Source organism: Melospiza melodia, chromosome 22 (assembly GCF_035770615.1).
Source record: "Melospiza melodia melodia isolate bMelMel2 chromosome 22, bMelMel2.pri, whole genome shotgun sequence".
NCBI classification, from domain to species: Eukaryota; Metazoa; Chordata; class Aves; order Passeriformes; family Passerellidae; genus Melospiza; species Melospiza melodia.
The window spans coordinates 5,533,565-5,555,658 of NC_086215.1; the positions used below are offsets into that span (position 1 = coordinate 5,533,565).

The following is a 22,094-nucleotide window of genomic DNA, read 5'->3' on the forward strand; positions in this document are numbered from 1 at the left end:
GCCTTTTATCCCCTGAACTCAAGAAGAAGAGTGCATTTACCTGACCCTGGCCCTGCTGAATGGACTGGGAAATTATGAATATCACACTGATGATATCTAAACCCAAGTCCCTGCAGAATGCAACACTAAAACGTCACAGCGACATCTGTCCTTATTGTGGCATTCCTTCCTTCACCTCAAAGATCTATTTCGATTTTTTTTTCTGAAGGTCTACCAGCCAGAGGAATGCATGATCTAAAGCAGCTAAAATGAATTGCCAAATCTGTCTGTCATGAAGATAATTAACACCATATTTCCACCCAAACAAGATACAGATCAATGGGTGCTTTTTCTCCCAACACCAAAAGCTGAAGCCCATATTATCACCCATCTTCTGCTCATCCCTCCTCCACAGTTACTCTGCCAAACTTCTCTCAATATGCCAGGAAATACTGGGGAGTATCTAAGATGGGACTGAAATATTAAGAAAATAGAAACTTTGAATGCCTAGATTTATCTGCAAGGTTGTCCATGTGATGCTGGTGTGCCACACATCTGGATTCTCAGCTGGCTTTAGAATTGTAGATGGCATTCCAGCTGTCCTTGTGCAGGAACACTTACCCAGCTACCCTGGAAAAACCTTGCCTTGATGTGTGCAAGGACCTCCCATGCTTCTTCATCCCCCTGATGGTTCATAGTTGCCTTGCAATTGAATAAATCATAGAATGATAGAAATATGGAATGGTTTGTATTGAAAGGGACCTCGAAGATCATCTCATTCCAACCCCTGCCATGGGCAGGGACACCTTTCACTAGACCAGGTTGCTCAGAGCTCCATCCAGCCTGGATTTCCAATTAACTGCTCTCTTCACCTCTCACTTGCAATAAAGAGTTTCCAGTTTATTCTGACTTTCCTGGTCCTAACAAGTGTAATATTGTCTTATACCAACATATGGACCATTTCAAGACATCTAAACCTGTAAATTATTCATTTCTGCATTATAACTCCATCTTTCTCTGCATTGACTGAGCCTATTTACCAATTCTGTATGTCTCTAGATATTTGAACTTTTGGGTTTCTGATTTTCTTTTTCTTCAGGAAATGTTTGTTAGTCAGCCTCAAAGTGATAAACTGAATGTAAAAATTCCATTTTCATTCAAATTAATTTTTCTATCCAACCTATTGCTGCTACTAGATGTAAATGCAAAACACTGTGTCTGTTATTGAGTCACTGACTATTTAATGCCCACTCTCACATTGCACACTACCAGGGAAATGAAAGCATTTTTCACTAGTCTCCAACTAGGAGGTTTCTTTGCCATAATTGCACACTTCTCCATATCTCCATATTATTTTTTCTTTAGTAATAGGTTAGAGGTCCCTGGCTATATCCATATGACATTTTACAGCTCCTCTCCAGTAGAAACACTTTTACCAAGCTTCAGCAGGAACAGATTTACTCTTATTCACACTTTCTTGCTCATTTCTAAAAGCTTCCCTATCATTAGATTTCCACACTAGCTTTCCATGGAAAAAGGTATTTTGAGCTTTCCCAAGAAGCAAACACCTTTCTGTCCCACCAGGTTTCTCTTATCCCTGCAATTTCCAGTTTCAGGTTCAAGAACTTGCCTAGTTTTTCATGCAGAGACCTTTTGTTAAGGAGTAAATATTTCATTTTCCCCTTGCAGATCCTACTTTCCTAGCAGGAATAGTGACCATGCTGTAACTGCACAAAAGCCTTGGCAGTGAAGAGTTTTGAGTGTGTTGGAGCTGACATTGGTCATTTTTGGCCAAGTTGTGATGTTTGATATGCAGCTGGTGTAGGACAGTGTAGCATTTTTGCTGATGACCAAGGGGCTGACATTGTCCCTGTCCTGCTCTGAGGCCATTCCTGGCCCTGGCTGTGTCATCAGCAGCCAGTACAGATTGCTGTTCTTGCTTAATGAACCTGGAAATTCCCCATGATGCAAGAACAGAACAATACGGGACAACTGCCTGTCCCACACCCTTCCCTCCCAGCACCAGGAAACTGCTCATGGGTTCACCTGCCCCTAGCAGAGGTGATGTGCTGTGGGAAGGAGACTCCTCCACGCACTGCCAACACCCCCTGGGGAAATTCTTTCCTTTCCCAGCAGTTTCCTCACCTGTGGCTTGCACGGGTCTGGACAGGGAGGCACAGGGGTGAGTGATGCTGCTCCCTGTGCCAGGCAGGAGCACACAGCCCTGCTCTGCACTGAGCCAGGAAGAGGAAAAAGATGAAAACTGCCTCTATTCCCTCTCCTGTTCCTGCTTCTCTCCTTCGGGTGTCGTGCTGTTAAATGCTGAGGTGGTGGTTGTTATTATTTATAGCTGGGTGTTTCGCAGAGGAAATTCACAGAGTGTCTCCATCCAAAGAGCTCCCAATGAAGTGTTGGGGGCCAGTGGTGCTGCTGCTCTCATGGGTGATGCATCTCCACTTGGCTGATGTGATTTGACAGCTGGAAGCCACATTCTGATGGCTTTCCTTCTTCCCTTGCTTTCTTCATTAAAGGTGCCAGGTTATCTTTGCAACAGAAGCAAACCTTCTTCCTGACCTCACACAGAGAGCAGATAGAGCAATTTTTTCCCTTACCACCCTCTGCCAAATTGCCTTAACCATGCCCTGGAGAGGAGAAAGAACAATTTGAGACTCTTTGCCCATTCAGGAGGCAGCTTTTCCGCTGAGCCTGTGCAGGGAGGCCGTTTGGTGCCAGCTGTAGTGATAGATTTGTGGTTCCTCGCTGTTGCGGTTTCTTATGTAACGCTGGAACTAAAGCTGGCACTTGACAGAACCCGGAGCTCCTGTTCTGGCTCGGCTGCACATGATGCAAGAATAAAGGTAGTAAGGGCAGGTTGATATCTTTATGGGTTTGTGATCCCAAGACAGGGCACCCCAGAGGAATTTTTCAGGCTGGGTCTATTTTTGAAGGATGGGATTGCCCTAAATGCCCCACAGCCGCCACTCCTAAATAAATTACTTCAGGAAAGAGGGACTGCCCCATCTGCGGAGGGACACTTGGCTTTGGCACCAGCTCTGCTCCAGCCAGGGACTCCCCAAGGACTGCTGCTACACTGAATTCCAAAGTACCAAAGATTCAAGTACCATTGCATTCCAAATCTCCAAAGTACCTCTTGGGCAATACACAGAGGCTGTAGAGAGATCAACCTGTAGACTACAACTTAGCCATGTGCAAGTGTCCCTAAAAAAGTGAACATTAACAGCTGTCCTATTATTATCCAAATAGATACTATTAGAAATTGATATATTTAATCACTCCCAGCCAGGGTGGAATTTGAACTCATGACCTAGAAGTAGTAGCAGAGTTTTCAGCTGCAGGAGAAAAAAAAATAAAAATAGAAGGTCAAACAGGACTTTTCCTGCTGGGTAAAATAATTTATTGCAGGTGCAACAGTCTCAGATATGTGGTAAATTAGGCTGTGCATTATCTCATGGATAATAACTTCTCTCTGATGTTTGGCTTCTTGTGTGCATCTTTATTTTGGGCTCTAAATAAGATAAGAAGCACCAGAAATCTCCCAGGAATAACAAATGCATTTTCTTTGCTTGATTGAGGAAATAAATATTGGACAGACATGTGTTATGCAACAATTTAAAAATAACTCTCTTGTAAAACTTGGAGTGAGCCTCGAATACCGCAGAAGTAGCAGAAATGTGTTACCTACCTTTTTATCAGCCAGCCAATATAGCTTTTCTCAGCTACTTTTGCTGAACTATTGGCCTGATCATTTCCTGGGCATTTTATTTTAATATATTTTCGTAGGAAAGACATTCCAAGTCTCGGTTAAATTTGAATCTACATTCAAGCAGGCAAGGGTTTAGAAAGAAAGCTTCAATGAGATTGAAATACCTCTGCTGTCCTTTATATCTTGTGGAACCTGGTGACACACAAGACAAAAGTGTGTCCAGGCTATGTTGGACAGGACCCTGGGTAACCTGGTCTAGTGGAAGGGTTGAAATAAGATGAGTTTTAAGGTCCCTTCCAACCCAAATTCTGGAATTCCATGACTTTAGATCTATCTCTGCATGGTGGGCACCCATCTTGTGATTGTTTCACCCAAACTTCTCTCAGTCTTTCTGGTCAGGATCTCCTTAAATGAATGGTGACATTGGCCATATCTGTGCTGATATCCCAATTCCAGCAATTTCCTGGTGCTTTTGTGATAGGAAGAGCAAGAGAAGAAATCTCCTTCTTTTCAATTGTCCTTCAGAGACGGTGCCTGGAATTTGATACCCCAAATTATCAGTCCCTGAAAGCCCAGTGCAGTAAACCAGATCATTTATTCACAGTGGTACAGCATTTTTTTAAACTGTAAGACCAGTTGCAGATGTAATGGCAGTAGAGGAAATTAGCTCATGATGGGATTTTAGGAAGAGGCTAGTGGAAGTATGTTCAGTAATGTTCAGTTATTAAACTATTAGAGATCCCACTGGAGACCAGCCAGTAGGATTTCTCATAATCTGCAGTGGTTTACAGCAAAACACAGAACCCCTGAGGAGGGAAATGACAAAATGTTCCTCTGGAAGAGTTGCCTCATCTCCTCACCCATTTCTGTGCTCTGCTCTGCTCTTGGTGTGAAAGCACATCCCTGTCTGTAATCCCTCCCTCCTCCACAGCCCTTCTGCCTGGAACCCCCAAAATAGGTCCTGGTGAGGTGGGATGGTGGATGTGAAACCAGAGAACACTGCAAACATCTGTGTTCACTTGGGGCCCAATCTCAGCTCCACTGAAAATGCACAAAATAACCTCCACTGGCTCCAGGAGCCTTCGGATCAGACACTGTGAGTGTTTGCTCCCATGGCTCTGTTCACCATTTTGGTGGGATTACAGGGAAACAGGAGGGTATTGAGTACTGAAAATCAGCTCTTGGCTCAGGCCTGTTGCAAATAAATCCAAGAACTAAGGTCTGGATTCAGAGAAGGTGAAGAAGATTATTCCGCCAAGCTGACCACCCTAAACTTTGGAAGAGATTTCTGCCCAAACTCAATGGAATGGCAGAGGCATGAGGGCAGCAGCAGTTCTCCCAGTCCAGGTGGTTATCCAAAACTTGAGGGGTCATCCAAAATTTGGCTTCTTTTTGGCGATCCAAAGGTTGGCTCCTGGGGTGTGGTGGGCAGGGCAGGGTGTGCATCAGGCATTCTCCTGCAGTGTGTGCAACCAGGCTGGTGCTGTTACAGACACCACGTCACAACTGAGATATGGGTAAGGGTGTCAGGAGCCAGGCAGTGCTCAGAGAGGCATGATGCAACAGGCAGAGCTTCATCAGTGACAGTGATGGCCTTGACAGCAGTTATCCTGTCCCAGCCTGCTTGCTGGCTGCGTTTCTGTTTTCTCTCTGCTGCACTGGGACACCAAACAGTGTCCTCAGGTGGAGGATACTGGCACCATTCCCTCAAAATCAATGGAGAGCTGCTGGCTTCTGCCTGGAAATAGGGTTTTCTGCATTTCATGTCCAGCCTTCTGCCTGGAAATGGGGTTTTCTGCAAGGTAGTGATGGACTGAGAGTTGGTGATCTGAAAGATGGCAACTGAATTGAGAGTCCAAGGTTTTGTCTTACTGTAATGTATTGGGAACTTGGTTGGGGGGAGCAGGAATGTTTGGAAGGTTTTCATCCTGAGTTCTGTGTGCTTCTTTTATATTTTGTAGGTTAATAAAGGTTTTTTTTTTTTTTTTTTTTCCTTCTATTCCTAAGCTGGAGCCTGCTTTGCTCTATTCCTGGTCACATCTCACAGTAGAGAGCTTCTGCCTGGAAATAGAGCTTTCTGCATTTCATGTCCAGGTTTCTGCTTGGAAATAGATTTTTCTGCATTTCATGTCCAGGTTTCTGCTTGGAAATAGGTTTTTCTGCATTTAATGTCCCCAGTCTTTCCTTCCTCAGCTAAACCACCCCAGCTTCCCCTCCTGTGGCGGCCACATCTGAGCCTCATGCTGAGAAGTGCTTCCATCTTGTTCAGCAGTGAAGAGGAAAACACAACAGATTTTTTTTCCCCTTCCTTCATTCCCTGCTTCTAATAGCAACCAGGTGCTCTGACACTTAACCTGTGTGCTGCCATGAAATTGCCTGTCTGGTGCAAACACCCATGTGAGGCCCAGGGCCTTGAGGATTTACTTTATCCCAGGATTTGTAACCTAATCTCAGTGAGATTGTCCATTTATATCAGCCATCTTAAAAATTCATATTTTTGTTGTTGTTAAACATGAGAGGAGAAAACCATCTCTTGACATTGTTTCTTTTGGTTTTTGGTTTTTTTTTCAAGAACTATCTTTAAGGCCTTGGCTGCAAACTTTGTTTTTTTACTAAATATGCTACTGTGTTTTCAACTGATAGCAGGGCAAATGCTTGGAGGATTATATCAAAGTCTGCAGGAGTTAATCAGTTGCATTCATATCTATAGGTTTGCTACTTACAAAACTTAACAGTCCTTGCATGAAAGACAGAGGAGAGCAGTATGTGTAAAAAAAAAATGTTCAAAATGAAGTGTGTTTAAGGTCCTAAACAGGACCTGGATTTCAGAGCAGAGGTGCTACAGGCAGACATGTAATCCTGCCCCAGGGCATCTTGTGCAGGTGTGGAGCTGCTCCGAGCAGCAAATGCACCTCAGAGGGACAGATGAGCAGCCGAATCACAGTGGTTTGAACCTGCAGTGTTTTGCTGAGTTACTTGAGTTTTACACCAATGGAAATGAGAGCAAAGCTGCAGACTAGTTGCCTGATCTGGATTTGTGGTGATTATGAGAGTTGGCGATGGCTTTGGTTCCTAGAAGTATTCTAAGGATCAAAGGATATTTTCCTTTTCTAATACATTGGATCCTTTAACCTCTGACTTCGGTGCCAAGCCCATGGGTTATAACATAAGTGGGTAAGGAGTGGGTAAGGTGGCTGGTTTAGGTGTTTGTTAAACTTTCTGACGCAGCCAGAAGCAAAAGTTGAAAGCAGAAAGCAGAAAGTCCTGCTGGTACAGAATGTACCCACCCAGTGTCCAGCTCAGATTATCTGTTCAGGCTGTTTGCTGCTCCATGGTCCTTCATTGGAAACACCCAGTTCAGGTTTGAGTTTGGGAGCAGAAATTCACCATACAATCCCCAGTCTCCCATCCAGCCCCTGAGTGTTCCTTTAGTACTCCAACTACCTTGTTTTGTAAACAAATCCTGTTCTTGTAAACAAATCATAAAAGAGCTGGAGGGCACAGAGCACACCCGTGGCCCCTGTTGGCACTTCTCTCCTCATAGAGACAGAGAGAAAAGCCTCTACAAGGCTGTTTCCTTGGCATTTGTGTCTTCTGAGTCAGCTCAGTATCTGAGAGAGAGGCAAGAGAGTTGTTTTGAGGCCTTTGCACCTGCCATGTTGCTGTGCTTATCCAAACAGGGAGAGCTTGGGCCACAGCTGAAATAACAGCCCGGCGCAATTCGGGATTTTTGACGTCCTTCTTGTGTTTACAGCATCCCACCCCTCCTCTCTCCAACTGCAGAGCCAGGCAGGAATTCTCTTCATTATCTTCTGCCGTGCTTCTCATGCCATTTTTATTAAAAAACGGCAGAGCAAGGGGGAGCATATGTGTGAGAGGAGAGAAGAAGAGGAAAACAGTTGTATTTGTGCAGTCAATGGCAATGAGGGGGAAAGAATGGAAGTTGGGGAGCTGATTTGTTTGGGTTGTCCTAAAGTGACCTCACCCCTTGGCTTACTCTATCAGCTGCTTTTGGAGCACCTGAGGATAGTGAAACTTGTGAACACCATGGTGTTTGTGGATATTTGGGGTAATTCATGACCTCTGGAACTGGCACTTTTGGAGGCTGTGAGCAGCGTGTGGGGACAGACTGGACAGCTCCAGGGCAAGGGATGGTGTAGACCTTCAGCTCTTCTGTTTGTGGTTGTAACCCAGTCCACCCTGGCAGCTGATCTAAAGCATTGCAAGGAGGGAAGATGTGGGGTTGATGCTGTTTGCTGCCAGCAGATTTCCTGTTTTGCTCGGCAAGGCTTCCTTGCGAGAGGAGAAGAGCAAAGGTGACAGTGTTAGAGGGAAACAGGGCTGTCACCAGCAGGACAGGGCTCATTCTGGGCTGCAGAGAGGTGGCAAGGAAGTGTCATCTTTTGTCTCAAGTGTTTGGTGGCTGTTTAAGGTCAAAGACAGATGGGTCCTTCATGAGGACACCTCAGGTGTAGAATTTGCCTGTTTCACACAACACTGGCTGGGACAGCTGTAATTTAATTGGGGATGCTTAAGTCTGTGTCATCTTGTCTTTAAATAAGAGGAACACTGTCTGCTTTCATTGCTGTCTGACCATTTGTCTTTTCATAGGGTAGAAGCTGGGCTCAGCCTTAAGGATATTTTCAATTCTGTTGGAAACAAGTCTTTGCTGTATAAGAAACCCTCCTGGTGTTATTTGTAGTAGGAAAAACATATGCCATGGTAGTAGGAAAAGAGGCATAGGATGTTTGCTTTCCCTCAATGCTCTAACTGCATCTCAGGTGTGTCCTCAGATGTTGAAACCCTACAGCATGCATGGGGCACATGTGGCTGGGGTAGGAACCCAAGAGCATGATTGTTTCTTCTGTAAATTCAATAATCCTTTAAACCCACCTTGGTCTGAGTAAAAAACAACTTCCCACAGGTATAACTTTTCCCATTAAGTTTTCCAGGAACACCCAAACTGAGAGCAGAGGTCCCTCGCCCGGGGGAGAGAAAGAGAGCAAGATTAACTCCACTGCCCAGCCTCCCCAGTAAAAACAGGAAAAGAATTAGAGGGTTCTATATTCCTGACCCTGGATCACTTGCCACAACAGACAGGAAAGTTGCCCTGGTGGTATTTCACACGGCACATCTTAATTCCCCCTCTAAGCAGAGGGCTTGAGTCATTGCTTTTTAATAAGGCTGCCTCCCCACAGGCGGAAGCTGCAGCGATCAATGAGGCTTACTCAGTTCTGGAGGAGGTCATAAAAAGACCATGGATATACATTTAAAGAGTGTTTGTTCACATCCTTGATGTTAAAGATGTTTTTCTTCTCTCTCACTTCCTTAAGTTGCATCTCACAGAGCCACTGTGCACCAAGTCCTGCCCGGCAGCAAAGTGGAAAGGGCCCCTTGTTGCTGTCACTGTGCCACCAGCTCCCAGGGCACGTGGGAGAAGAAATAAATGGTCAAATATCACACTTTTATCACCACTTGGAGCACAGCTTGTCTTGCTGACATCTCCAGATACAGTCTGTGTAGGGGGACACAGTATGGGTAAATGAAGATAATGTAGAATGTAATCTTATCCCCCAACGAGTTGCAGCTGGACCCTATTACTAAAGGTTAGGAGCAGGCTGGATGATAACAGGCAACACCTGGAGCCAATAAGCACTAGTGGCATAAAAGGGTGGATTGGAGAAGTTGGAGGAGTCAGATACCTGCTGCAAGGACCAGGAGCAGTCAGTGCTCAGAGGAGATGCCTGCGAGAAACAATGAGAAGGTATGAAACTCTGAGGACATGGAACCCTTGCACCATAATGATAAAAGAACTCTTGATATATAAGACAACATATAATGATAATAGAGCTCTTGTAATGTATAAGACAACAAGTCTAAGCTATCAGCCTTGGTGTCCTATAGCTATAGAGAGGGAATAAACCCCCGGTTCCTGCATTACTCCCTTCCTCACTATGGGACTGGATTACTGCCTGGGGTATTGCACATATTATCTCTTAGCAGCTCTATTTCTCGGAAATGTGGGCACTGTGAAGGAATGCTGAAACTCCCAGTTGCTGCCAATATGACACATTTAGCAGTTCAGGAGGATATAAGTACCTCACGTTCCAGTTGTTGAATCGTGAAATGCCACGCGCATCTCAGTCAGCTTTTTGTCACACCTTGTGTGGGGCCAGGGTTAGCTGAAAGCATGATGGCTTCAGTTTTGAGTTTCTGAGGTGTTTTTTTGATGTTCTAGTCCAGTCACATCTCCAGCTCTGCCTGTGTGGTGCTGAAGAGCCCCTCTGGAGCAGACATGCCATTTGTGAGCTCCTCTGGGCACAGCTGGTTTGTTGATGCTGTCCTGGATGTCACACCCTGGTGTTCCCCAGGGTAGGGAAGACTGTGAAGCTTCAGGGTGCTCAGAAGGGGATTTGGGATTTGGAGGACTGAGCCCTCTGGAGACCTGCCATTGCTCTATAGGCACCACATGTCTTCAGGCTTTTGTCTTCCCTTTCTTTGAATTTAACCTAAGACAACAATATTGAGGTATCATGAGCATAAATAACTTAATAGCGCTTATTTTCTATCCAAATTTCAGAGGAATAAGGGGAGCCAGACAGTGCAAATAACGTGTAAGAAATTTTGTTCACCGTCTTTTTGGAGAATAAATGGGTTTGGTTAGACATATTTTGTGTCGCTAAATTTGAAGGGTCATTTGCCTGTTACAACACAAAGTTCCAAGAGCATTCAATCTTTGAGCAGGTTGCAGTTGGATATCTCCCCTCCCTGATGTGCAGCAGGTGACAAGGTTAGAGCACAGCCCAGTGCCACAAAGCCAGCAGCCAATGTACTCCATACAAAGTTTTCCATGCTTAATCCATACAATTAAATAGGTCAGAGTTCTCCCCACCTAATAACTTTCATTTCCAATTTTCTGTCTTATTCACCCATGTAACATGTAACATTCATCTCCAGCCACCTCATAATTCATAAACACCACGTTCTCTTTTGTGCTTGATTTGGTTCTAGGCTTTCCTCCACTGTATTCTGCAAACTTCCACACAAATGTGAGCTTCTCCTGTTGTTCCTTCGCTTACATGTGCACACCAATACTTCCCTCCAGTAAAACCCATGTGCAAGGCACACTCCCTGCTCTTAGCCTGCCTCATCACCTGGAGGTATTGGTGGAAATCACACCAAAAATCAGAATCTGCAAACTCCTATTTTGCACTCAGGACCACAATTTCAGTGCATCAGAAAGCAGTGCGGCCTTATTTTGCAGCTGCCCCAACTGTTCATTTGTTACCATTTTCAAAAATTGAATTTCTTTTTTTTGTGGTTAGCAGATCCCCAGTGACAAAATCCACATTTCTGCAAGTGTACTTGTTAATCTTAAATATTTTACAAATGGTTTTGAGACAGAATTTGAGAAACAACTGCTCTTTAATAATCAAAGATTGGCTCTGCTTTGATTTCGTCAGTATATATGAAAACCTCCCATCTTGGTAAGTGGATTTATCTGGGAGTGAAATCTAGAGGAAAACCCTCATTATTTTACTACAGTATGTGTTTGGCCACTTTACTCACTTCCTATAATTTTTTTTCCCCGCAGAAAAACAGTTGCTTTAAACAAGCCCCAAGGGGCAGAAGTTTGAAACTTTTCACTTTGATTGAATAAACAGTCTTACCAATATCTGGGTAGGCATCTCCCCAGCCTGTAGGTGAATTAAGATACTGTTTGTGCTACACAAACTCTCAAATTTAGCTAATAGGAGCCACGGACTGCTGCTGACAGGAATCAGGTGCAGAAGGAATGAGAAAGCCAGTTCTGTTTTCCTTCCAGTGAGTTGCAATCCCATTCCATTGCCATGTGCAGTAACAAAGAGTCAGATCCCAGTGCTCTTGGCGTGCAATTCATTCAATGCCAGTTTCTTTTGGAGGCACAGTACCCATGAGAAACAGCTTTGTTGTAAAATATAATGTGCAATATTGGAGTTTAAGTCATGCTTGTTAATTTAATGAATGTTGTAAGGAGATGCTTATTTCATGAACCTGAAGATTTCAGTAACTCATTGATATCCACTTCAATGGCTTTGCTGCTCTGCGTAGTAGATTTATCTTCTCGTAGTACACACTTCATTAGTAGATGCTTTTTGACCAAGTTCCTGTGACAAAATGCCATGTATATTGCTGTCAGTAATTGGGGCAATGTGAGCTCAGTGAGCAGAGGACTGGCAGGCCTGGGGAAGAGCTGGGTTGCCTTTCCTGCTCTGCAATTAACCTGATTGATGACTTTGAGCAAATCATTTTGCCTTGGCCACTCCATGGCTTTACAAATCCGCACAATGCGGACAACAAATGAGTTTCTTTGGGGAAGGTTTTGAGTTTTGGTAGTGTAAAATACATTGTGAAAGAACTAAACATTTTTATTAGGATTATATTATTCCCATATTACATGCGAAAAATATTATTCCTCATTTACAAATGCACAGGTTTTATGTAATTATGGCTTTGCATAAATATGTAACAATTTGCTAATTCTTTCTGTGAATATTTCAGTGCTAATACCCTGATCCTGTGCTGTGGTGTGGATCCTATTTTTTGCTCTGGAAGAAACCAAGTATTTAACTCTTCTGTTTTAATGCTCATATGTGATGTGGATAACTTATTTGTCCATCACTGAAACATCCTCAGCTTACACTAATCCAGGCTCCAGGTGCCATTAGATTGAGCTCAAGGCTGCTCAGGAAATAATGAGTATTTATAATAATAATGAAGAACAGGGTATTTTAAATTCCTTAAATGAACAGACTTGCTGGTAGTGCTGTCCTTGATGTGGAACAGAAGTGCCCAAGGCTGAACACAGTGAGGCATAGGGCTGGTTCCTCAGGTGTTGAAGTAGTGCTGGGGATGTCCTCAGTGTTTCACACTGTTCATGGTGATGGTTGGCACTGCCACGATGTCACTGCAATGCCATCTCTCCAGCAGGGGCAGATGTAAGCAGCACCTCACCAAAATAGTGGTTTACATCAGGAAATGGTTTAGCTGTCAGGTGGTCAAGAACTGCACCTATTTCAGAGTCGTGCGTAAATCAAGCAACCAACAATAGACAAAGGTAGTGCTGATCGTGCTCACAAAAAAAGACACCCAACCAAAAATTAATCCCATCAAACCAAGGTAGGACCTCTGGGAGGAGCTGATTGAACTACACCTTGCTTTTTTGGCAGCCAAACCCCTCTCCAGTCCCTCTTTCTCTGCCCTTTGCTGCTGCCTTTGTTGTGTGAGTGACTGCCTCTCCTTTTGTCTGGCAGGGAGCTGAGCGACGGGAGCACGTACAGATACCAGGTGGTTGTGGTGTCCGGGATGGAGGAGAGCGAGCCGTCCCCTGCCCTCGTGTACATCTCTGGGAGTGGATACTGTGGAGATGGGATTATCCAAATGTAAGTCTGGAGAGAGCAAACAGATAAATCTGGGCACATCTCCTCAGCCAGAGTCTGAGGCTAGGAAGGAATTGATGACCTCTGGTGTCTCCTTAGGTTAGGCTGGCTCTCATCTGTAGATAATGACTCACGTGCTTGATGATTACGGGGATGATGACATTTAATTGTACCGTGGGCCCTTCTCTCCTGGCACCAGGAGATACAGACAGAGATACAGATAATGGAGTCCAGACAGCAGGATCGATAGGCAAGGACGCTCTGTGCTGTTTATGCTGTTTGCTCGTGTATCTGTATCTTTATACATGGATGTGACATTTCCTGGAGCTGGAAAAACTCACACAGCCTTCGGTGCTGTCCCATGTGTGTGGCAGCTGGGTAAAACCCTGCCACGTGTTGGGGCCAAGGTCCTGGTGCTACCCCTTGTTTGACTGACCACCAGAGCTGGGATGCATTTGGAAGTGATAGATTTGGCTTGGGAGGGAGAGTGCTGGGAATTGAATGTTCTCAATCAGCTCCCCTCTCTCACCAGTCCCCAGGCCACTGAAAATGTAAAACAATCCTTCTCGACTATGTTAGAGTTTATTCCTTTACTATGTTGGCCCTTAAGGCTGATGCTTCAAAGCTTCCTGGCATTAGGTAATTTAATTATTTAAACTATGGAAGTAACAACAAGCAAGTGCTTAATCCAGCCAGTATTATTTGCTTGAAATAATGCTGATCAGCAATCACACAGCACAGCTCTGTCAGATGATATACCTGGCAGCAAATATTTGCAGGAAGAGGCCCAACAGGCAAGGAAAGCAAAGAAAGCAATCAAACAACAAATGAATCCAGGGCAATCCTGGAAAGAGAGGTGGAGAAAGACAGATTAATTTTGCTTTACATAACTTTTCTGCTACTGTTATGTTTGCACATTCCTCAAACATCACTTGTGGCTTTGCAGCAAGCGTCAAACAATAGCTGAGCTGCCTCAGGAGCGAGCAGGAACCAGACTGTGTCACAGCTTGGTTGGTTGTGGCCCCACTTGCAGCTGTGGCAGCCCCTTTCTCATCTGGTTCCCACTCTTCTCCCCAGCCATGTGGGATGGCACGAGGCAAGGCTCCATCCCCAACACCCCTTGCTCCCTGTTGACTGCTCTCCTCTGAGTGCTGCCACCTGGAATAGCCACACTCCAGGCTTTATGCCTTGTCATTCCCATGATGGGGTCACAGTTCTGGCCCTTCCAGATTTAATACAAAGAGTTTCAGAGATTCCTGTTCTGATTTTCCCCACCTGCTGAGCTACAGCCACGCCAGCCATGAAGGAAGTTGCTCATATCCTCATCAGAGGACAGCAAGTGGTATCCACATGTGCAGGGCGAGCCTGTGAACCAGGAATGATGAAAAGGAGGAAGCCAGGAGACTCCCTTAAGGGAGAGGTATTTTAAGGGTGGGTACACAAAGCTGCTGTAACAGATATTGGGGCTTTGGAGTTCTTTCCAGGGGTTGCACAGACTCTTGGGTTGATGCTACTTTGCCAGCTGACTGCTTTTTGCCTGCAGAGAGCTCGGGGAAGAATGTGATGACATGAACAAGATAAACGGCGATGGCTGTTCCCTGTTCTGCCTGCAGGAGCTGTCCTTTAATTGCATCGGTAAGTCTGGCCCAGAGCCCTCAGACCCACGGTGGGCAGCAACCCAGTGCAGAGTGCAAGGGAAAAACCAGCAGTGCTCTCAGCATTTCCAGCTGAAGAGTTGTCATGGGAGAGAGAAAAAAGGTGGAATTTGTAGGTTTGAAAGGTGAACATATCTTCCCAGCTTCTGGTCATTTTGATGGGAAATTGGTTCTGCTGGCTTTGAAACAGCCCAGGACTTAGGGCTAAGTCAGCCATTGTGGGACTGATCCAAAGCCCATTGAAGTCAGTGGGTGGTTTTCCACTGGCTTCAATAGGCTTTAGATCTGACTACGTGAGAAGACATGAACTGATTTTTTTTCTGGTAAACAGGAGGAGGAGTGAAAGGGGAAGGGACTGAGACCAGAAGCAAGTCCAGCTGAGGTCACACCTCCTTTGAGTTGCAAATCAGTATCTGAGGATCAAAGGTCTGGCTAATCCCCTTTTTCAGAGGTGAAAACTACTTAATCAGATTTCATTTGCAAGCCTGGTTTGCTCTGATTAGGAAAACCTGTAAGCACAATGGCCGGAAGATGCTCGAGCTATCGGGGCTGCAGTTTCGAGCTTTACATATTTATTAAACTCTCTAGGAATGCTGGGGACAGAGAAGGGAAATGGAGACCAATTTACACTGCACCTTCTGTGGAGTAGCCCCACGTTGTGGGGTTGCTTTTTCCACCCAGGGGTCTGTGAGGTCTGGGAAAGAACAAAACACACAGAGCTTCAGGAACCAAAGTTAATGTTTATAATGGGTCGGCTTTTTCTCGAGGCATTTTATGAGATCCCTTATCTGGGCTGCCCAAGCAAACACCCTGGCCCATGTAGTGATCCCATGCCTTCAGCTCAGGGCATCAGTCTTCAGCAGATACTGTAACGTTTGCAAGTCTGAAATTTGCTCTTTTTGGCAATTTGACCATTATCTCTTGTGCCTGTAGAATGGACCTCACAGGCGCCATGTTTCCATTGAGTGGTAAACTGGGGACTGCTTGGCTCATCACAACAACTACATTTTTACTTCAGCTTCCCACGCTGTGAGTGAGACTTGAGGCCTGATTTGGTGATGTACTTATTTACATATGTAAATAGTTGTATTGAAATCAGGGATATTTATGGTCGAGACTAATTGCGACAACTGGTGGTCTTGAAGTTACATTTGTGTTTCAAGTAACTTGCTGCCTTAGAGCCCCAAGCACTGCAAGATTTTAGTCATAATATTTTGAAAGTGGGATAAACACTTACGCAAATGTTTTGGGTTCCCCAGACATCAGGCGTGGTGTGAGGCCGGTTCCAGCAAGGCTTTGGGCTGGTGCTGGGTGGTTGTGTCTGTATCACCCTGCTCCACAGCGGGGCTCAATTCCTTGGTCCAAGTCTGTACTTTGACCACATCCCAGTGTTTCATTAGGACATGAGGCAGGTTATCCCCTGTGCCCATCAGTTTTCCAGGAAACCAGGTGATGTGGGCTGGATGGGAGCTGCAAATGCTCCAAATTAGTCCATGGACAGCAGTAAGAATGGGGTGTCCCAAGCCTTGGACCACACAGTGGTGTCCTAGGGGTATGCAACACTCTGATTTATGCCTTTTTATATAAAATCATGGAATTAGTTATGTTGGGAAAACCTTTAATGGAGTCCAGTTGTGTCATCCACCCACCATCATCCAACCATTCATTCCCCATCCAACTCCGGGAGCAGCAACAGAGCTTCCTGAGAGTGTGGAACAGAGCTATCTGACTAGAAAATGAAGCAACTAAAACATACAGATTTTTCTACTCCATGACAGAGGAAGTGGGTTTTCAGATTTGCTTGTGTTGGAAAGGAGAGGGGAATTCCAGGGGCAAAAAAAAGTTGTTTGTTTGTCACGGGCTTTGGAAGGTTGTGGTTTGCACAGATCCTGGATTACAAAACAAATGATATCAAATTCCTTGTGAAATATTGAATATAGGGACTCAGATGAATCAAATTAGCTGAATCAAAGGGAAGGTGCAGGAACAGAGACCTTAAAAATGTTTGGTTGTGTGACTTTATGGTTGTGCTGTGGTGGTGATGGGCTCAGTGTTTCTGCAGGGTCTCTGAGGGCAGCCCCACTGCTGTTTTCAGGCAAACACTGCCTTCAGGTCTATAGGACAGGTTCAGAGGAGCTAATACCTGTGAAACTCATCCTGTTGGCTCTTGTGGTAGCTGGACCACCATGAATTATGACCCCAAGAGCTAAGGAGACACTACCAGTTTGTCTTTCAGACAAATGAACACTGCTGATTTATATTCTGCTTGGTGTATCAAGCATTAAAATCTCACCAGAAAATATAAAGATGTTGGGGAAGTGACTGGCTGTGCATATTACATAATAAATAATAGTAAAAAAGAGCAGAAATTTAGCATTCTCCACAATCTAACAATATCACACCTAATCCTCTGCCTTAAGCTGAAAAAAAGTCTTCTTTGATATTGGTGGGGTGTTTTCCTGGAAAATACAGAATTCTTGGGTGCCCAAGAATTCTCCTGTGTTTCAGGAGCACAGAAAAATAAGTGTAATTTATTTCCATGTTTACAAGGCTAACACATGTTATAATCCTGTAGAACAACAAGCAGTTATTTCAGAGAGTGTTATTTTTTCAGTGATGCTCTTGTTGTATTATGTAGCTCTTCAGAGCCCCGGGAATCACTCCCCTTCACCAAAGAATTCAGTGAGCCTCAAACACATGTTCAGAGGCTTTGTTGAATCGGGGGCCTCAGGGTTTGATCTTGCAAATGCTTTCTTCCAGGCATGTTTCTGAACTACCACAAGGCATTCTTTAGACTTCAGCAAATCTAACCACAACAGTGAATGCAATGCTTGTCACAAATTGTCTGCAGGATTGGGTCCCACGTGGCTGGAAAGAACTGCTAAACATTTTGTTTGCCAAAGACGGGGCTGAAGGGGCGTCGTGGGCGGGTTCCAGAGGAGGAGGTTTGATAGCAAAGCCCAAGTGGGCTCCTGCCTCCTAAAGCAGAGACCACGCAAGGCACCTCGCTTGGTAGGGGAAAAATACAACAGAGCCCGCAAGCACCACCAGGCTTTAGATTCAGAGCCATGAATCACAGAATAATTTAGGTTCAGAGGAGTCTCTGGAGGTCTCTGGTCCAAGGAGGGCCAACTTCAAAGTTAGAGCCAGCTTCAAAGTTGGAGCATGTTGCTCAGGGTCATGTTCAGCTGCGTTTTGGATATTTCCAGGGATGGAGGCAGCCTGTTTGCAGGTGTCCCTTTGCCTCTCTCACTCCCTTTGCCTTTTAGGATCGTGGGGTTTATGGGCTTTTTTAATTGGCCCAACTTTCCTTTGACTAAATGGCACAAGGCTCTCAAGACACTTTGCACCAGTGCCTGTAATAAAATTACACTTCTTTTTATTTTTTTTTTTTTTTTTTTTGTCTTGCTTTTGTTTTTCCTCCTTCTTTCCTCTCTAATCAGATAACAGTGGATCAATCTGCTCTGCCAGGGAGGAGGGGCGCGGGGGAAGGAAGGAGGGAGGCAGGGAAGAAAACTGTGTGGTCTCACTGTCAGGCTGTCCTGGCCTTCTCCAAGCACAAAGCCAAGCAACAGAAAACAGAAAAGATTAATAGCATTTTCTTCCTGCAACATGCTGAAGAGCGACAGTGAGATTAATTAATTAATTAATGGAAGCATCTGGCAGTGCTCCTTTTTCTAAGTTCTGCAGCACTCTTGCCCTTCCCCATTGTCAAATTTATCATCTCTACCTTTTCTCCCCCCTCCCACAGCCGCTTCCTGTAGCGGATTTTGCCTATTTTTTATCTTTTCCACACAGAAATTTGGTCCCGCGGGGAAAGTTTCACTTTGCCTTTTGATGGGTAGGAGACAGGTGATTCCAAGCTGTGTCGGTGTGACTGATGCACCCCTCTCCCACCCCTGGGCTGCTTTCCTTTCACCTTGCCCTGATCACTCAGGGGATAACAGATTTTTGCGGTTACCGCGGATCTCGGCCAAGTTCAACCCCACGTGTCCTGTGTGAAACAGACCCCATTTGTGAAAGTTATGATTCACAGTGGTGGGAACCCAGGGCTCAGCACTTGATCCATTCCCAGAGGAGTGCTGAGAAATGGGTGTCTGAGGCACAGCTGAGCACCTTGTCCTTGGCGTGCACTCTCCCACACGCCAGCGCTGCGCACCCAGATAGATGTGGGACATTGAAAAAGAGCCCGGCTTTCATTTGCATTCCTTTTGTGGAGTGGGATGTGCATTATGCATTGATTTAGCTCACCAGTGCTGAAGAAAGAGAAGGATATAATAAAAAAGATGCAGAGATCAATAAAAAAGGGAGGGAGGGGGAGAGAAAGTAATATGAAAAGAGATGAGTAAAGACTGATAGACACATTGAAACACAGCTGGGAAGTAGCTCCAGAACTTCTATCTCCCCTTAAGTTTGCCAGGTAATTTATAGGGGTTTCAGCCACATCTTATTGGTGCTATTATTGCTATACTTTATCTCCTTTGCTTATAAGGGACTCTTGGCTAAAGCCTTTTTACAGCAAAACAGGGCAGAGCTTCCACTGAATTCCAGATGGGAGTGGTCACCCTGAAGAATGGGAATGTTTCAGGTTAGACACACATCTCAGTGGTGTGTGGGATCAGGGCCTCAGGGATATAAAATACAAAGAAAAGACACAGAGCAGAGGCAAAGAGAAAATAAATATATCTAGCTCTTGAATTTACCACCAATTTCTGGCATGCTTGAAACATTAGTCACCAGTGGTTGTTCTGGGAGAAGTATGATTTTAATTTGACAATGATCCTTAAACACCTTTTCTTTTGCTCCTGCTTGGTCCCAAATGTTTTTCTGCTACCTTACAAATCTGGATCTGTCTTCCTCCTCCTCAGAGGCCTCTCCCTCCAGCTGTGAGCCTTACCTTTGTGGGAGCTCTATCCTTTACCTCTCCCATTATCCATAAATTAAGCATAGCACTTTCCCCTAATCTTATTGTTTGGCGGGCTGCATTGCATTCAGGGAAATGATTAATATTCATGAGCTTGCTATCTCTGTTTGGTGCATAATCCTCTGGGGAAATTGCAGTGTTAAATGAGTGACACAAACCTAATTTTATATGTCTTTTCTTTCCTTTCTTTCTTTTTCCTTTTTTCCCTTTCTGACAGAGAAGTAATGTGCTTAAAATAAATTGATGGATGACCATCCATATTCATTGTGGGCATGCTTTGAGAGCTCTCCCATCCTCTCCCCCTCCCTTCCTCATACTACTGCACAGGAACACAGCTTTGGCTGCCCAAACCGTGGCCCCATGCAGCAGCTAATGGTGATTTTGCCTTCTTTCACCAGCATTAAATAGGCCTTGGCTGACCCTGCCGAGGGCTTTCAGTAGAACAACAGCATGGGAGAAACAGAGCCACCTTGCAAGAGAAACTCAGCATCTCCCAGGGCATCAATAAGGTGAAAGCATTGACCAAGGAGCTTGGGAAAAAATGTTGCTGTTGTTAAAGCAGCTGAGGTTCTATAACAGAATTTCATGGCAAATAGTCATGAATTTACTGGCCGGGGTTATTCAGATGATATTTGTGTGACTCCTTCAGCTTAAGGCAAATACTTTGAAGCTGACTGTTTCCTGCAGCTTGCAGAAGTGTGGCTGCGTGTTCTGAAATGTCTAAGCACTCATTTGGCAAGTTAGTAATCACAGCATCCTTGTAAAGTCTCTTAAAGTGATTTTCAGACTGTCATCATTAATAGTGCAATCCTAGGAAGGCCAGCTGAACCACAGAGCAGAGAGAGCAGACATCTCGGGCAGCAAAATACAAAGGACAGATGCTTTTTTGTGGGGGAGAATGTGGGCTGGAGTGGTATTTGCCTGCATTTTTCCCTAGGCCAGTGACTCCAACCCAGCTCAATCCAGCTTTAGTTTTTAGGACACAGCTACAATGAGAGTCCAGCAGGAGAACTACTCCTCTGCTTGTTGCATCCCTCACATTACTCTCTGTGGATCTGAGAGGCTTCCACATCTGGTCGTGCTCCCATCCTGAGAGCATCTTTTGTGACTCAACAACAACTGTGCTCAGAGCACAGTTGTTGTATCTGTCTGAGCACAAGACCTTTCTTTGCAGGAACATCAAACTACATGTACAAACAAGCAGGTTTTTTTTCCCTGGGGAATGGCACCTCTGGGTTTTTACTCTTGTGTTCCTCCTCTGAAACAAGTGTGCCAAGTGTCTCAAAAGGTCATGCTGGCCACCTTTCTCCTGGTCATAAGGGTTACTCCTTTGTGTGACAGAAACCTCAAGACTTTCAGTTGAACAGGTTCCAAGTTAAACTGATAAATCTGTGTAATATCAAAATCTTCTTGGCACCGTCTTATCCAACCATCCAGGGAGGGAAACAAGGTGAGGTCAGACAAGAACATATGTGTTTGTGCTCTTACAACAATACCTGGTTGCCAGGGGTTGGAGATGGCTGTGCTGGGTCTTGTTGACTGTTCCTGGTTGCCAGGTAGAGATGTCTGTGTTGGTTCTGTTGGCCATGCCTGGTTGCCAGGGTTGGGGATGGTTGTGTTGGCTCCTGTTGGCCATGCCTGGTTACCAGGGGTTGGAGAGGGCTGTGTTGGCTCCTGTTGGCCATGCCTGGTTACCAGGGGTTGGAGAGAGCTGTGTTGGCTCCTGTTGGCCATTCCTAGTTGCCAGGTAGAGATGTCTGTGTTGGTCCTGTTGGCCATGCCTGGTTGCCAGGGTTGGGGATGGCCACTTTGGCAGTGATAGCTCAGACAAGGTCTTGCTACCACTGCCAGCCATGGGAAATATCCTTTCTCTTAAGTGACAAAGACTCATGTTCTTGGAGGTGAAATATCAAATTTCAGTGCCGGGCTCTGCGAGGGAATTGTAATTGTATCTGTCTGCAGCAGACAGATCAATTGCATAATTCTGGTGCTCCGACTGCTATATCATAGCGAGGAGCCGAGTCCCACCACACAAAGAAAGCCAGTCACGCCCAGGAATGCATTTCCACAAGCAGCTGAATTGCCAGGGAGCCTCACTCTGCAAAGGCACTATCCCTGCCTGCTCTGCTCAGGAGATGCTCAGACATGATTGTCATATTCCACGGAAAGAAAGCCTCCTGCGAGGCCCCTGGATGTTCCGCAGTAGATTGCGACACCCACGCTGCCTTCATTTCCAAGGTGTCTGTTTTATTTCATTGGAGGAACACGTCACCATTTATTGATATGTGACTTTATTCTGAAAGGTCTGCCCAAGCTCCATGTAATGGTTTTCCTCCTTTCAATCAGAACATCCAGGAAGGAAAGTAACTCCTGAATATTTTACTGTAGCAGGA

At 45.0% G+C, this 22,094-nt stretch overlaps 1 protein-coding gene across 1 annotated transcript in view; it reads left to right on the forward strand.

Moving 5' to 3' along the window:
* PAPPA (pappalysin 1) overlaps positions 1-22,094 on the forward strand; it is a 181,112-nt gene that overhangs the window by 78,495 nt on the left and 80,523 nt on the right. Inside the window, exons 8-9 of the mRNA XM_063174550.1 lie at positions 12,997-13,125; positions 14,666-14,757. Coding sequence (XP_063030620.1) covers positions 12,997-13,125; positions 14,666-14,757 — 221 coding nt within the window. The remainder of the gene's footprint in view (positions 1-12,996; positions 13,126-14,665; positions 14,758-22,094) is intronic.